Source organism: Taudactylus pleione, unplaced genomic scaffold, assembly GCF_031769625.1.
Source record: "Taudactylus pleione unplaced genomic scaffold, aTauple2 ptg000314l, whole genome shotgun sequence".
NCBI classification, from domain to species: Eukaryota; Metazoa; Chordata; class Amphibia; order Anura; family Myobatrachidae; genus Taudactylus; species Taudactylus pleione.
Window position 1 is genome coordinate 10435523 of NW_028284715.1, and position 17750 is coordinate 10453272.

General features: G+C 43.3%; 1 protein-coding gene across 3 annotated transcripts in view; it reads left to right on the plus strand.

The window, feature by feature from the left end:
- The first annotated feature begins 10720 nt into the window (after positions 1 to 10720).
- The window catches only part of SNX31 (sorting nexin 31), a 95877-nt gene continuing 88847 nt past the window's right edge, over positions 10721 to 17750 (plus strand). For 2 of the 3 annotated variants that reach the window (XM_088442674.1, XM_088442675.1), the window contains exons 1-4: positions 10721 to 10772; positions 13753 to 13920; positions 17303 to 17453; positions 17612 to 17686. In XM_088442674.1, coding sequence (XP_088298800.1) covers positions 10738 to 10772; positions 13753 to 13920; positions 17303 to 17453; positions 17612 to 17686 — 429 coding nt within the window. In that variant the 5' untranslated portion in view covers positions 10721 to 10737. Of the gene's footprint in view, positions 10773 to 13752; positions 13921 to 17302; positions 17454 to 17611; positions 17687 to 17750 lie in introns of those variants that run through there. The other variant, XM_088442678.1, reaches the window with a different exon arrangement.

Genomic DNA, 17750 nt, shown 5'->3' on the forward strand with positions numbered 1-17750 from the left:
AATTGGTTGTGGACAGGTCCATAAGATAAGCTAAATATATATAACTAAGAAATGTGAACAAAGGCATGAAAAACCTCCAGATAAAATTAGTAAAACAGATATATTCCAATTATATATATAACATATCTAGTCATTTATTGTAGTATTTTAGAATGAAGCTATTCTTGTAATAAAATATCACCATTTATTTATTTTTAATTTATACTGCCCTTGAGGATATGAAAGTAGTTACCCTTCCCACCTTCTCCCCATATTCTTACCCTCTTCATGTCAGACATAGGGGGAGATGTATCAAACTTTGGAGATATAAATAGGAGAGAGATACAGTACCAACCAATCAGATTCTAAACATTGCAAACACAGCCTGTAACATGACAGTTAGAAGCTGATTGGTTGGTACTTTATCTCCGAGGCTTTATACATATCCCTCATAACCTCCCTTCTTAAACATTCTCAGCATGTAAATTTTAATAACATTTTCTAGAATAATATACATGAACTAGGGTTTGGGGAGTTTTTTATATATGAAGCTGTGATTGTTTAAGCTTTATCATTATATACTCTTTGCTCCACCTCTTTGGGGAATACTCCACCATTGTTTCCTGGTCATTGTTGTTACTACTCCTTGTTCTCTTGTCTCCTTGTGTACTCTGAGTGTGCCAGTGTCAGTGACTCTCTGCTGTCCACCCTTCCTCCTGCAGGTGATGGCGCACCATGTGAGTCTGGCCCACAAGATCCCTGAGGGCGCCAGAAAAATCAATGTTCAGCTAAGACTCCTGGCAGTACCTGAGGCCGTGGTCCCTAAGCCAAGAAAACACCTGGCAGTACCTGAGGCCATGGTTCCTATGCCTAGAAAACACCTGGCAGTACCTGAGGTAAGTGCTTTCACCATGGGCTTGTTTAGAAAGGAGGGGCCCATGTGTGGTTTCTGTCCAGGCCCCCTCCTCTCTCTCCGGCGGCCAGCAGCACTCAGCGCTGCACCTGTAGACTCTGGGCACTACAGTGTGCGCAGGACACCAGAAAAATGTTACGCACGCTATATTCCCCATGATTCCCCTAGTGCGCATGTGTAAAATGCCAGAAAAATTGCCTTGGTGGACATTTTTCAGGTGTTTTGTCGAGCACTACAGCCTGACGTGGGACTTCGGAGGGGTAAGTATTAAAGCATATGGGTGCAGGGTGTGAAACTGTGATTGTTTAAGCTTTATCATTATATACTCTTTGCTCCACCTCTTTGGGGAATACTCCACCATTGTTTCCTGGTCATTCTTGTTACTACTCCTTGTTCTCTTATCTCCCTGTGTCCTCTGAGTGTGCCAGTGTTAGTGACTCTCTGCTGTCCACCCTTCCTCCTGCAGGTGATGGCGCACCATGTGAGTCTGGCCCACAAGATCCCTGAGGGTGCAAGAAAAATCAATGTTCAGCTGAGACTCCTGGCAGTACCTGAGTTTGTGGTCCCTAAGCCAAGAAAACACCTGGCAGTACCTGAGGTTGTGGTCCCTAAGCCAAGAAAACACCTGGGAGTACCTAAGGCCGTGGTTCCTATGCCTAGAAAAGACCTGGCAGTACCTGAGGTAAGTGCTTTTAGCAGGGGCATTTTTAGAGAGGAGGGGGCCCATGTGTGGTCTCTGTCTGGGCCCCGTCCTCTCTCTCTGGCGGCCAACAGCGTTCAGCGCTGCACCTGTACACTCTGGGCACTAGAGTGTGCGCAGGTCACCGAAAAAATGTTGCGCCCGCCATTTTCCCCGTGATTCCCCTAGTGCGAATGCATAAAATGGCAGAAAATAGCAGTGGTGGCCATTTTCCGGGTGTTTTGTCCAGTGCTACAGCCTGACGCGGAACTTCTGAGGGGTAAGTATTAAAGCATATGGGTGCAGGGTGTGAAACTGTGATTGTTTAACCTTTATCATTATATACTCTTTGCTCCACCTCTTTGGTGAATACTCCACCATTGTATCCTGGTCATTCTTGTTACTACTCCATATTCTCCTGTCTCCCTGTGTACTCTGAGTGTGCCAGTGTCAGTGACTCTCTGCTGTCCACTCTTCCTCCTGCAGGTGATGGCGCACCATGTGTGTCTGGCCCACAAGATCCCTGAGGGCGGAAGAAAAATCAATGCTCAGCTGAGACTCGTCCTCCAGGTATTCTTGTACCGTGCAATTAAAAGTTAGAGGGTTTTGTTTATCATAGTTGTGGACTAACAATCTGCATCACGGCTTTACACAGCCATACAAATTGTAGTTGCCCCAAAAGTTACCATGCTTGGATGGTTGGGAGGTGTGTACATATGCTGGTCTTTACAGTTGTCCAATATTTTATCTATGGTATATTTTGTGATCATAAAAATAAAAAACTTCAGTGGTTAATCGAAAATATATTTTCAAAAAAGTGAAAAAAAGGCTGCCTTGGGGTATGCTGTAATGGAATAGTGTCTATTGCACAGGACTAGATTGCAGATTAGGCAAAGGAAGTGACTGACCTGGGAACAAAAGGAACTAATAGTGGTTTATACTTACAAACTGTAATCCATTGACTAACTGATGCAAAACATATACTGGACACAATAGTAACTGTACTATTTCTGTATTCTTTTCCATAGGGCCGAACCGGAACGACAACAGCCTCAGTTCCAGGGACATTGTGCTTATGAGATGCACGTACGTACTTTTTGCAGATATCACATGAACAATATGTAATAATGTAACATAATGAAAATAGTGTAATTTATAGATACGAATAGAATATTTTAGCTAATTCTATTTAAATGTTAATCATATACCATTATATATAGTTATGGATCCCATTCATATACTAAGCTTAGCTAATTTTGCATCTCAGTAACATATAGCATATTACATTTTACTTAAAATGTCACTGTAATATATTTGTTTTCTGTATAATAATATAGAATAACTGATGAGTATAAAATAAGGAGGATAATGTCCCACTGAAGTGAATCAGCCTAGGAAGGTTGTATAATTGATGTTCTCATGGAGTCATTTAGGTACAATGGGGTCTGTTTTCTCTTTTTAGGGGTACGCTGCATAAATTGCCCCTCATGGTCCCTATGCCAAGAAAACACCTGGCAATACCTGAGGTAAGTGCTTTCAGTGTTATTGTGGCTACTTAATTTTTCCTAATGTTCTAGTATTTATACATCTCCTTGTCATAACAATGTAATTTATTTATTTTTAATTGTAGTCTTTATTGGTTTTTCAGAAAAAGAACATGGGGTACAAAAAAAAGGGGAAAAGGTAAACTATAAGGGTGGGGGTTCAGGCACAATATAGAATGATCTAAACCATGAGCGCCATTAGTCACAACCAGAATAAAAATAAATAATAATTTAACTAAAGCAAGAAAAGACAAATTGACATTACAATTAGAGATGTGCGGGTTCGGTTTTACTCGCTTCTTTTCACCAAAATTATCGCAAGTTCGGATTAGTTCAGATTTATTTTATTGGCTATCCAAACCACGTGATAGCCAATAGCCAATAAGGTGCTGTTTTTGAGATCCGTACACATATGAGTAAAACCGAACCCGCACATCTCTAATTACCATACAGGGCAATCAAAAGGCGAGGAGACAGGGGAACTCGACATCTCTAACATCCTCGAGGTCAGGAACCCTCTGTAGAATACACAATTTGGAGAAAGGAAAAATTAGTTTCTTGTAATTGAAATGATCTTGCAGGAACATAGGACCTGTTTCAGACCCACTCGCTAGATGCGTTCGCATGCAGCCCTAAGCTGCTAAAGTCTGCAAATCCTGCGATCGCACGGCAAGACATTAGCACGCCCACTATGTCATAGCGTGCAATCGTGCTCTGTATGTAAGACACCCAGCAGCCTGTCTTAAGATGCCCACTTTCCCTTCGCAACACATGTCATCTCCAGGAAGTGTATTCAATATTCAGTAACGTCGAGTATCATCAGAGCCATACACTTGTGGTTGCCCATACCCTACCGCAAACACTGCGATCGCTGCAGTGAGTAACACAGCCAGGTGATGTGTACTATGATGCGTCATCTAAATTATGCACGCCCCTGCAACAGCATTATAACGCTCAGACACGCCTGCGTTTGCACCACCACACCCCGTTTTCATTGACCTTCCCCTGTCACCATCCACAAATGGCTCATCCTCTCACTCATTCTAGCGAGCCATCTATGTTCAACATGCGATCGCTTCCCGATCACAGTGACTGGTTAGTGCACACGCACGGCATCTTATACGCATGCGCAGATAGCGAAAATCGATCAGCTGGGTGTGAACGTAGCCTAGCGAGCGGGTCTGAATTGGGCCCATAGTTCATTATAAATGTAAATTACATAAAAATAATAAAACTAAGAGATAAACCTGTAAAAACTGATAAATTCCAATCATATATAATATATCTATTATCTAGTCATTCATTATCATTTTTTGAGAAGGAAGCTATCCATGTAGTAAAATATGGTCCTTTATTTCTATTTAATCAATACTGCCCTTGTTACCCTTCCCACCTCCTCCCCATATACTTACCTACTTCATGTCACCTCCTTGTGCCACCACTTCAGTTTTTACCTTATAAATATAAGCTTTCACGAGCAGGGCCCTCTTTCATTTTGGCTACTATACTAAAAGGAGTTCATTCTGGTGAATACTAGGCAGGATGGAATCCTTTCTGGTAAAAAAAAAAACAGACCTACGATATATATATATATATATATATATATATATATATATATGTAAATTAAATATAAATTTTAGGTCCACTCCTCAACAGTTAAGTCTCCCACATACCTCACTGATAAAACTCTGTGCAGCGAGAGTTGAAGGGAGGCCCCACGTCCCTCACAGCTCTCACTGGCTGCATGATACCCAGACACGGCACTTAGATTTAAAAAATGTCAGTCACATACAGTCAGGTGCATAAATATTGGGACATTGACAGAATTTTCATATTTTGGCCTCTTCGCCACCACAATGGCTTTGAAATTAAATAAACAAGATGTGCTTTAACTGCAGACTTTCAGATTTAATTTGAGGGTAATTACATCCAAATCAGGTCAACGGTGTAGGAATTACAACAGTTTCTATATGTGCCCCCCACTTTTAAAGGGCCAAAAGTAATGGGACAAACTAAACAATCCTAAATCTAACTTTCACTCTTTAATACTTTGTTGCAAATCCTTTGCAGGCAATTACAGCCTGAAGTCTGGAATGCATAGACATCACCAGACGCTGGGTTTCATCCTTGGTGATGCTCTGCCAGGCCTCTACTGCAAATGTCTTCAGTTCCTGCTTGTTCTTGGGGCATTTTCCCTTCAGTTTTGTCTTCATCAAGTGAAATGCATGCTCAATCGGATTCAGGTCAGGGGATTGACTTGGCCATTGCATAACATTCCACTTTTTAGCCTTAAAAAACTCTTTGGTTGCTTTTGCAGTATGCTTCGGGTCATTGTCCATCTGCACTGTGAAGCGCCGTCCAATGAGTTCTGAAGCATTTGACTGAATATGAGCATATAATATTGCCCGAAACACTTCAGAATTCATTCTGCTGCTTTTGTCAGCAGTCACATCATCAATAAATACAAGGGAACCAGTTCCATTGGCAGCCATACATGCCCACGCCATGTCACTACCACCACCATGCTTCACTGATGTGGTATGTTTTGAATCATGAGCAGTTCCTTTCCTTCTCTTCTCTTCCCATCACTCTGGTACAAGTTGATCTTTGTCTCATCTGTCAATAGGATGTTGTTCCAGCTCTTTTAGATGTTGTTTGGCAAACTCTAATCTGGTCTTCCTGTTTTTGTGGCTCACCAATGGTTTGCATCTTGTGGTGAACCCTCTATATTCACTCTTGTGAAGTCTTCTCTTGATTGTTGACTTTGACACATATACATCTACCTCCTGGAGAGTGTTCTTGATTTGGCCAACTGTTGTGAAGGGGTTTTTCTTCACCAGGGAAATAATTCTTTTGTCATCCACCACAGTTGTTTTCCATGCTCTTCTGGGTCTTTTGGGGTTGCTGAGCTCTCCGATGCGTTCTTTCTTTTTAAGAATGTTCCAAACAGTTGATTTGGCCACTCCTAATGTTTTTGCTATCTCTCTGATGGGTTTGTTTTGATTTTTCAGCCTAATGATGACTTGCTTCACTGATAGTGACAGCTCTTTGGATCTCATATTGAGAGTTTACAGCAACTGATTCCAAATGCAAATGTCACACCTAGAATCAACTCCAGACCTTTTACCTGCTTAATTGATAATTAAATAATGAGGGAATAGCCCACACCTGTCCGTGAAATAGCTTTTGAGTTGATAGTCCCATTACTTTTGGCCCCTTAAAAAGTGGGAGGCACATATTGAAACCGTTGTAATTTCTACACCGTTCACCCAATTTGGATGTAATTACCCTCAAATTAAATCTGAAAGTCTGCAGTTAAAGCAAATCTTGTTTGTTTCATTTCAATACCATTGTAGTGATGAATAGAGGCCAAAATCTAAAAATTCTATCAATGTCCCAATATTTATGGACCTGACTGTATATATATATTTATATATATATATATGTGTGTGTGTATATATAAATGAGCATATATATATATATATATATATATATATATATGTATATATATAAAAGGAGATCTTAGTGTATGAATAAAAATCCATCAGTACATGCAGGTGTAGTTATATAATATGTAAATTAGTACACCATATCCACATTGGGGTTTAAGAGACAGTTTTATAGAGCAAGGTCTATTAGGGATTGTGGGCCTGATTCAGACCCGGATGCTATCCGCAGTGCGCTCGCTATTGCCGATGGTTGCTAATCTGCGCATGCATCGCAGTGTGCTTGCGCAACCTACATAGTGCATTCGCAGATCCCTCGCTCACACAGCAAAGCCAGCCCAGCAGAGTGAGTGACAGGAGTGGCCGTTTGTGGGTGGTAACAGGGGCAGTCCAGTAAAAACGGGGGAGTGGAGGTGCGAACACAGGCGTGCCTGAGCGTTTCAACGCCATTTTAGAGGCGTGAATAATTAACAGGCAGCGTCACAGTACACGTCACCTGCCATTTTTTTACTCTGTTTTCCTCGCAATGCTTGCGGTAGAAAAAAGCTACCACAAGCACTGCGTTCACATCCGATAGTGGTCGATGTACCAATGTTTTCACAAACTTCCAGGAGATGACGTGGGGCAGCGGGCGTCTCTGCATTCACTAAGGGGAGTCTGCATACACAAAGCGAACACTCATACAGGTAAGATGGGCATATTTATACCTTGGCGAGTGATTGCTCCTCGCCGCATCACTTTCAAATATTTGCATACGCATCGAGCGAGCATACTCTCATAGCGACCGGGTCTGAATCATGCCCTGTGTCCCAAATACTCATGAGAACTTCCAGATGTAGTGATGAGCTCACTAGTCCTCAGTCCTGTTCTCTTGTCATCTCAGCAAAGCAAAAACAAATTTTTCTCAATTTGTAAAAAAAAAAAAATTCTGTGTTCAAACAAGTTATCCAGTCTGGTGACCTGTACACTAAAGCTGGGCATACACGGCCAGATGAAATGCCTGTCAGACCGACAGACATTTTATCTGGTAGCCTGCCAGCCGCAGATGTCGCGTGGCATACACTGTGAGATTACTCTCACAGTGTATCAGCCCGACATCCGCGCTCCGCCCCCGGGGGAGGAGACATTTCCCTGTTCCTTCCATGGGAAGGAACACAGGAAATGTCTGTCTGTCGGCCGCGGCTGGGCATACACTGCCTGATGCGGCCGACAGGTTACCCCTCAAATATCACATCGGACGGGCATGCTGGACAATCCGGCATGCCCGACCGAGCAATATTTAACCCTCGGTCGGCCGCACACACGCTACAATTATCGGGGCGACCCTGCGGATATCGGGTGGATCGCCCCGATAATTGTAGCGTGTATGGCCAGCTTAAGCGACCCCAATCTGGTGGCTAGCATATAAAGCAGATACTCAATTATGTATCTGTTGTATAAAACAGTTCCATAATCTGATGGCTAGTGTATAGCCATCATTAGTGTATAGTGGCTAGTGTATAGCCATCATTAGTGTATAGTGGCTAGTGTCTAGCCATCATTAGTGTATAGTGGCTAGTGTCTAGCCATCATTAGTGTATAGTGGCTAGTGTATAGCCATCATTAGTGTATAGTGGCTAGTGTATAGCCATCATTAGTGTATAGTGGCTAGTGTCTAGCCATCATTAGTGTATAGCCATCATTAGTGTATAGTGGCTAGTGTATAGCCATCAATAGTGTATAGTGGCTAGTGTATAGCCATCATTAGTGTATAGTGGCTAGTGTATAGCCATCAATAGTGTATAGTGGCTAATGTTTAGCCATCATTACTGTATAGTGGCTAGTGTATAGCCATCATTAGTGTATAGTGGCTAGTGTATAGCCATCATTAGTGTATAGTGGCTAGTGTAGGACTGGATGACAAATTAAAAATATTTTCCTGTGGATCCCTTATACTGTATAACACAATCCCATTGGATTACAATTTAAGAGTTGGGTTAAAAAAAAAAAAAAAAAACACTTTTTTTTACATAACTAAAACTCTGATTGCTTAAACTTTGTAATGAATTTATTTATTTTTTTCCATAAGAATTCTTTGGGAATTGTATTCTGGGTACAATTTCCCTGTCATTGCTGTTATTTTTAGAGTATTCTCACTATTGTTAAAACATAAATGATTAATTCTTCCTATGAATTGATGATCTGAAACTTTAATTGAATTCCCTTTAGATCAAGACTACAGCTCGTTGTAGCGCACGTTCTGTCATCCATCTGGAATGTGCCCCTAGAAGGTGATGAAAAGATCCGCTTGGGCTGAAGCAGTCACCTTGCTGCATTGTCCGCTAACACCATCGGCCACCTATTAAATAAACATCTTACCAATTACATAAACATCATTTGTGATTTTACTGGTTTCCATTCATTACATTTCACAATTGAATTTTATCGTATCCTTATTTTACTGTATTCTTTCATAAGGTTTATGTTAGGGCAGTACCCGTAGAGAGATGACAAGACCTTTAGAACTGTATTAAAGGGCAATTAGAGTAGTTTTTAACAAAAACTACTCCAAGCCCTTTCATTCTCATTTCTTTAGCAAGCAAATCGCATTCCCTATACTTGTAATGGGAAATGCAATCTGCCTGAAATTTACTATGGGGGAATTGTGAAAAAATACCGGATTGGAGACCTGCTATAACATCGCCATCTGGAGTTAAGCTGGGTTCCCCCTGGATCCCCGGCTCCTACTCCACTCTGACAGACAGAACAGAGCCGGGAGCTGGCCCGCCAATGATCAGCTTTGTGGTCTAAATAGACCACAAGCTGATTACTGTTAAAAATAATAGTGTTAGAAAAAATACCTCAGACACTTACCTGCAGCCGGGGGTCCTCTGATCGGTGACCTCTCTCCTCCGGTCAGCTGGTCACCAGGGCTCCTGCACTGTGACCCTGGTCAGCTGTGCTGTAATCCGGCATCTTAGTTTACAGCACAGCTGACCGGGATCACGGACCAGGAGCCCTGGCGACCAGCTGACCGGAGGCAGGGGCGCTGAGAGGGGGGGAGCGGGTACTAATTACCCGGGCCTGGGCTTGCTGGAGGGGCCCAGGTCCAGCACTGCTCTTCCCCCTCTTACATCACAGCAGCCCAGCACACGCTGCTGTGTGCTGGGCTGCACTGGGAGACTGCTCGCGGCTGCTAAGAAGCAGCCACAGCAGTCTCCTATGCCTATGGGGGGGAGCAATCAAGATGTTCGCACCCCCCACTGGTTATGCGCCAGGCTGAGGGGGCTCACTGCGCCCCCCTCATCAGCGCACAGCACCACAAAGCAGCGCTGTAAAATTTTTCTGTTCTTTTTTTCTTACCTAAGAGGGCGTGGCCACGCCTCCTGCAATTAGGTCACGCCCCATTTTAACCCGGGCCCGGCTCGGGTCTTGGCGGGCCTGACCGGAGGATAAATCTTACTGATCACCCAGGTGTCAGTTGGAGGAGAGGGGGAGGTGGACAAGTGGGGTCATAGGGGGGCACCCGTTGGGGATGAGGAGGGGCAGGCACGGGTTTCTAGCGCTAGCCGGCATCTGCGCATGCACGGAGGCACTGTCACTGTATTTTGTGTGATAAATACAGTGAACAGTGGGCCTGATTCAGCAAGCAACACAATGCTGCGTTTGCACACACTCGGCCGATGTTTGTGCTCTGCGCATGCATATAACACGCAGTGTGTGTGCGCGAACCAGGTTCTGCAAAAGGGAATGCGAGCACAGACAGCACGCACACCTATCACCCAGTGATTGACAGGAAATACCGTTTGTGGGTGGTGATGGGGTGTGGTCATGCGAACGCAGGCATGTCAGTGCATTTCAACGAAGAGGCGTGCATAAATTAGGCATTGAGAAACCCTATGCAGCCTGAGCTGTCACTGCATGCAGGAGGTGTAGCAAAGTCTGCGGGAGGGTCAGGTCACCCACTACTGTGCGAATGGTTTAGATCAGTGATTCTCAAACTTGGTCCTCAGGACCCCACACAGTTCACGTTTTCCAGGTCACCCAGCAGGTGCACAGGAGTGTTCATTACTCACTGACACATTTTAAAAGATCCACAGGTGGAGCTAATTATTTCACTTGTGATTCTGTGAGGAGATCTGGAAAACATGACCTGTTTGGGGTCCTGAGGACCGAGATTGAGAACCTGTGGTTTAGATGGTTGTCGATGCATACACACAATTAAGTAGCAGGTACTCTCCATTGCATTGAGTGATTGCACAGTCCAGTATAGGTGTGTATATTCGCTCAATGCAATTTTGTTTCTCAGGCATGAGTGCAATGACATTTAACTTTATCTGTATGTAGTGTAAAGTGTTTCATAATGTGATGTGTTTACATTTTGCAAATAAATATCAGTGCCCTAAACAAGGGGTATTATTGTGCTCCCCTCCTGCTGCTGTGAAACTGCACATCCCAGCATGCTGTTCCTCAGTAATTAAATGCCTTAATAGCAATACTGTGGTAGGCCATGCTTGGATGTGTAGTTCCACAGCAGCTATAGGGCCACTCTTAATAAATACAGTATTGAATTTTTTCGGGGGGGGGGTTAAAATAACAAGTTAGGAATTATTTATCACTAAAAAAACAAACCTGATGTCAACAAATTAAGGGGCATTTCAATTCAACGCGTATTGAAAAGCGCTGGGAGCGAGTACCCGGAGCTATTCAATTCAGTGCGCTGTGTGGTCGGAGAATGCTGGTTATCACGCCTTAACAAGGGTGTTAAGGCACGGTAACCGGCATTCTCTGACCAAAGTGCTGTGCGCACGGCTGTTAGCGCCGCGCTATGCAGAAAAAAAGTCGCGCACCCGGCACTTTGGTTGGATTTCTCTTCGCATCCCCAGGGGGGTGCGATAAGAAATCCTTAGCGCGCCCAAACAGCGCGGTGTATTGAATAGCTTCAGGAGTCCCTCCCATCGCTATTCAATAGCACGTTGAATTGAATTGCCCCCTAAGAGTTCACAAACAAACACAATAAATTATAATAATACAGGAGAAAAAAAAGGACAATTTCAGATACATGATTTTTTGGAAGAATTTGGAAGGGGTACACACTTGCAGATGTGTGACAACTGTGGTACCACCAAATGTCCTTACTTCACTTCCTCCATAAACAAAATCGCCTCCAAATGTGTCTGCCAAAACTTAAACCCCTTTTCCATGAGCTTTGGAAACTTTTGCCTACTATTAAATCTGGTTATTGCCTCTGTAATGCATATCCATCCTACTAATACTTGGAACTTGTATCTTGCCATTAGATGATTTGTGTGTTTAAGTTGTGGCAGACACATATGGAGGGGATTTTGTTTATGGAGAAAGTGAAGTAAGGACATGGGTGTCAGACACACTAAAGTTAAAGCCCTCATACATCAGCAATCTGAAAACCACAATTGAACAATTTGAAGATTTATTGCCCGATCTTAGGATTTCCCAATCGAGCAATTCTTGCCCATACACTACAGGTCTGTTTCAGTGATTTGCAGATCGATTGCAGCAAACACAGATCTTGAAAGGCCCATCATTTTACTAGTAACAGTCTGCAAATATGCTGATCATGTCCATACACTAGCAATTTACAGCCCCAATCCATCTGTGAAATCCAACATGTTGGACAATCTGATTTAACAATTCCAATCACTTTTTGGTTGCAATCTGCGATCTGTGAAGCCCATACATTGCAGATTTTTATACACAATCAATTGCAAATTGCAGGATTGCCACAATCGATTGCTGATGTATGGGGGCCTTTAGACATGTAATAAGTTCGACAGGTACAAAAGGTTGACAGGGTCAAAAGTTCGACATGAAAATGGTCGACACAAAAATGGTCGAGATATTTTTTTTTTATTTATTTTTTTAGGATTAGGGTTTGGTTTAGGTTTACAATTATCGGGGCGATCCGCAGATATCAGGCGGATCACCCCGATAATTGTAGCGTGTATGGCCAGCATTAGATGCTACATCTACTAACTTTGCCTATTGTGGATTACAAGTACATGTATGTAATAGGACACCACCTAGCAAGAATACTCCAACAAAATAACTTTGTGTTCACTTACAGTAAATGACGGATCAGTCTGGGGTTTTGCTAGCTTGATAATCAATGATCAATTTTGCCATTTCTTTATATATCTGCTTTTGAGAAATGTATTGTGTTTAGAATCTAGTGTGTTGAAGTAGTAGAGAAATTGCATTTCCTATAGCCAGTGGCGTCCCTCCCCGCGGTGTCACCCAGTGCAGGGAGGGACGCTGTGTGCACGGCGCCACCATACATCGTTGAAAAGGAGCGTGATTATGTGGAAGTGGGTGTGGTCTCACAGGAAGGGGTGTGGTTATACAGCCCGAATCCCCGTGCCTATTATTTGGGGGGGAAGGGGGGGGGGTGCAGGAGGTCCCTGTGTGGAGTGCTAGCCGGCTCCCATAGTGACAGGACCTGTGTGATGCACTTATTGCTACGGTGCAGCACCCAGCTCCTGTCAGCGAGGGGGAGTTACACCCGGGTGCAGACCACACCCCCTTTGTGATGCCACAGCCTATAGCCATAGCTAAAGAGGTGCAGCAGGAGTTAGGATAAAGAAGCCTATTTAACTACTAAAGAGGACCATTGCCTATTGCTTAAGCATTACTATACTCAGGGCCGGCGCTAGGCTTTGCTGCGCCCTCCGCCATCCTGTGTTGCCGCCCCTTCCCTCCTCCGCTCCCTCCCCCCGAGCTTACATATTTTCAATAGCAATGAGTGGAAGGGTGGGCGTTTCTTGCGCCCACTGGATACAGTGGCGCGACGGCCCGGCTTGCCCGTGCCTAGAGCTGTTCCTGACTATACTGCTAACTTATTCTTGTTCATTCACACCCTGCAACTATCACAACCTGTGCAGTTCCTTTTTCCTGCCTGGGGTGTCGCTTTCTGTTCTGGTGCTTCTAGCACACTCAGCTGATGCAACAAACTGCTGTGATACAGACCAGAGTGTTAACTGGGTCTTGATAAATGGTAACTAAAACTAAACACTTATCATATGAGGAAGTTTATACATGTGAATGTTCAGTCTATCTGGAATCGGAATGTTATGTTACTAACTGTAACCCACATGTTATTATAGTACCCACGTATTTCTGTGCAGTATGTCCTTCCTGCTATGTACTATGTGATGTCCCAGGTGTTTCTGTCTGCAGGACACGCCCCCAAGGTGAGGTGAGGCAGCACCTGTATACACCCTCTACACCTGCAACAGCACAGCTCCCTTTCCCACATCTGACACCTACTCATATGCTGCTGGAGTTATGGATATCTGCATCCCTGTTACAGAAGAACTTGTGGCCAGTCTTGGAGGAAGTTATGTGGTTAAGTAATTTTGCATCTACACATTTAGACTAAACATATCTTTTACGTGTTATTTCTTATTATATGTCAGCCAGTGTGTCTGATTAGGCATTATGCAGCATAGGTGTAATATCATTTGCAGGCAGGCAGCGTGCATCAATTCTAATTGCAACATAATACTTTATTTGTAACTACAATTGTAATAATATATCTATTTTCTCCATTCATTGCATCCTATGGCTGACAACTTATTTTATGTATTACTTGGGATACAAGGATTTGTCCAAGGACATAAGGTGCAGACACTACAGGACTTGAACTATGGTTTGTTACTGGGTCCTCTTACACTGTGAAGGAACAGTATAGTTGCAATTTGCAATAACCCATAGCAACCAAATATAGAAGTTATATTTCATCTGTGTAGAGCAGATTAGACAAAGGAAGCAAATATATAATTAGTAGCTGCTCTTTACTGCACATAATAATTTGAATGCAATGCCTGTGTATAACCCTTGCAGACTGATGTATTTATGCTGTTCTGTATAAGCACATTTAGGGAATCCTGCAACTTCACAACCTTTTTTTCTACTGAGATTAAAGATGAATTGTCTCTTATTTACTTTATATGCTGCATGTGTTTGGCAGTCCCTCCCGAACGTAGGGGGTGATTCAGCTTAGTACGGCATTGCACATGCGCACACAAGCAGTTTTGCAATTCATTCCTTGCTAATATGCAAATGCCGCAGGAGGTGTCTGACACCCCCTGTATTACACCCCCTGTCTGACACCCCCGGTATGACACCCCCTGCTGCATTTGCAAACACAGCACTGCGACTGAGGTCGCAGGCTGGGATAACCATCGACACTAGGCTGCCAGTCAGCTGAGTAAGCATCAGCTTAATCTGGATAACGGGGCCAGGAAACTGCGTCCATGGATGCAGTCCCTGGTCTTGCCACTCCCAGAAAATGTGAACGTTGGCCAACTCCACCCCTGTACCACCCCTTAAATGCCTCTGCCTGTCAATTAGGCAGAGGTATAGAAAGGGCTGCATGCGATCACACAGGACCCACTCTGCACACTCACAGAATGGGTCATGTGCGCTCGCAGATTCCCAATAATTAGGAATCTGCGTTCGGCATTACACTTGCGTGCACTGCTGAATTAGCCCCATAATCTTTTATGTGTTGTCTCGACCATGCTAAAAGCAAGAACCAAGTAGTCTGAACACCGTTCTACTCAAATTCACATTTTAGTCACATCTATGAAAGGGGTTGGGTATGATATCCCTCCGGGTGAAATACCGACCCCAGAAGCCCGATCATGAGAGATCCCGACAGGGCAATGTAAGTATACTAACTCTACCCCTCTCCCCCTTCCTAACCCTCCCTTGGTGGTGCCTAACCCTAACCCCCCCTCCCCACAGTCTAACCATAACCCTCCCTTGGGGGGTGCCTAAACCTAACCCTCCCATCCCAGTTCCCCCCCTGGGCTAAGAGCTAAGACATGCTGACTTACCTTCATTTGGAAGCTATCTGTCAAGATTCCAGTGTATGAATCTAGACGGGCATCGGGATTTAGATGCCTATCTTCAGTCCCGAGTCGGGATTTAGACAGATGGCTTCCGGCCCTCGGTATTTCAACTACATCCCCCTATGAAAGATGCAATTTATAGCAGTTTGTCTTCAAAAGCACTATTTGAATATATAGAAGTATTTTTCATATGGAATCCAGTTATGACACTAACAAGACTTGTGGATAAAGAGTAGTGGGGTTTATTGGCAGATCTGTGTTATGACATTTCTAAATATTGGACATTTACGGCCATTTATTTCTTGCTGTGCTATTATGGATACATTTCTTGAATGTATTTATTATTTATTTTACAAATGTGTCCTAACATATTAATCATTCTAAGTTGGGGGAAGGGGATGTACTACATTTTGGAGAGAGATAAAGTACCAACCAATCGGCTCCTGCCATTTTTTTCAAACACAGCCTGTAAAGTGACACTTACGAGCTGATTGACTGGTACTTTATCACTCTCCAGGGCTTAATACATCTCCCCTTCTTTCTTTTAAATGTATTTCCCGAGTTTACTAGTGTCTTATTGCATATAGCAGAGGCTCCCAAACCCCGCCAATTACAGTCCTGGTTTTAAGGAAATGTTTGAGCACAGGTGACTTAATTAGAACCTCAGTCAATTTGATTTAACCATCTGGAGTCAAGCATGGATATCCTTAAAACCTGTACTGTAAGGGCGGAGTTTCTGAACATCTGGCATATAGGTAAAGCACACCACACACCCTGCACCCATAGTTAGTTATACTTACCTTTCCGCAGATTCCGGTCTCCTGCTCTGCAGCTCTGTACCGGCCTTGCAGAGCAAAAAAAAATCACAGCGGCCATTTTCCCGGAGACCCACACGTGTGCAATAGCTTCTGGCATGAAGCCAGAATCTACTGCGCTGACAGAGAGAAGGGGGCCCAAACGGAGGCTGAACACGGGCCCCCTCCACTTTTAAAACGCCCCTGGTTTATTTAAAGCCTACTGGTTTGATTTAGCCCAGTGTCAAGGATTCACACATGCGCCCTGGCAATATCACATTGTCAGCTGTAGTCAAAAAGCAGCAGAACTGTCAGGTGCTAGCTAGCAGGACACGCCTCTTAGCAGGACATATCATGTGACTTCTCTTTATAATCACCTAATTGAGAAAAGAGTTTGCTTTTTCTGGGGAGGGGGTGTTTGTGAAACACAAAACATTACCAGATATCCATTAAGCACTAGGTAAATTTAACATTTATGAAACAAAGGTCTTTAAATAAAAAAGAGTATTCTGTTAGCTATCACAGGATCTAATACAACTGTTGATCAGTCTTCAGCAGTCAACAAAAAATGACATGGAAGGCTGAGCTGTAAATTGATTTGCATTAATCTATCAATGGCCACCACCAGCAATGGCCATCACGTCCTGCAGGACTTAATAAATAGGGAGAAAACCTCAGTTTTTGGGATAAACAGACCCGTAATTCATTTACATCCTTCTCAGCGCTATACGGTACTGCAAGCTCCTAATAATACTTGTGGACATGGAGAGCATTATTAATGGCCAGTGATCTACTGTAGGTTAAAAGGTGTATTCCACCCCTAGCGCTTCCCCAACACCACATGCAAAAAGGTGATAAGGCAAAAAAAGAGGACTTATAATCACCATAAAACAACTTCACTTGTTATGGGACCATATAGATATAAATGAGTCTTGCAGTCTCTGGTTACAATAGGATCTGAATTTTCTTATCCTCCAAAGCTTAAATGCGCTGATCACAGCAGGATATCACATATGGGGATAAAAAATACAAACATAGTGTAGATCCAAATAAAATAAAATATACTTTTAATTAAAGGTTACACTCACAAATGACAAGTCAAAAACGAACATGTAGAAATCCATACAGCATGGCACAGCAACAGCATGTACGCGAATTCCCTCCTTGGATTTCTTTGGATGATGGAATACCAAAGATAACCGCTCCGGATGCAGTATTATATCACAAGGTAATGCAAGTACAGCCCAGCCTCTGCCAATAATGGATATCGTCCTTAGAGCCCACGCTACTGTAGGTTGTTACAAAGCTAATGGACACCTCAATGTAGTTTAGTAGATGGGGACAGTCCTAATTTATTAACTTTCTCTTTCTTTTGTGTCTTTTCAGCTGTACTCTGTGTATCTGGACGGCTTCCTCCTTTTCAAGGTCCGCTACAGTGACCTTCATTATTGGGATGAGCAGGTTGGTTCATTATTAGGATTTGTATTCGCCATAAAACACTTTGGCCCTGATTCAGACCCACTTG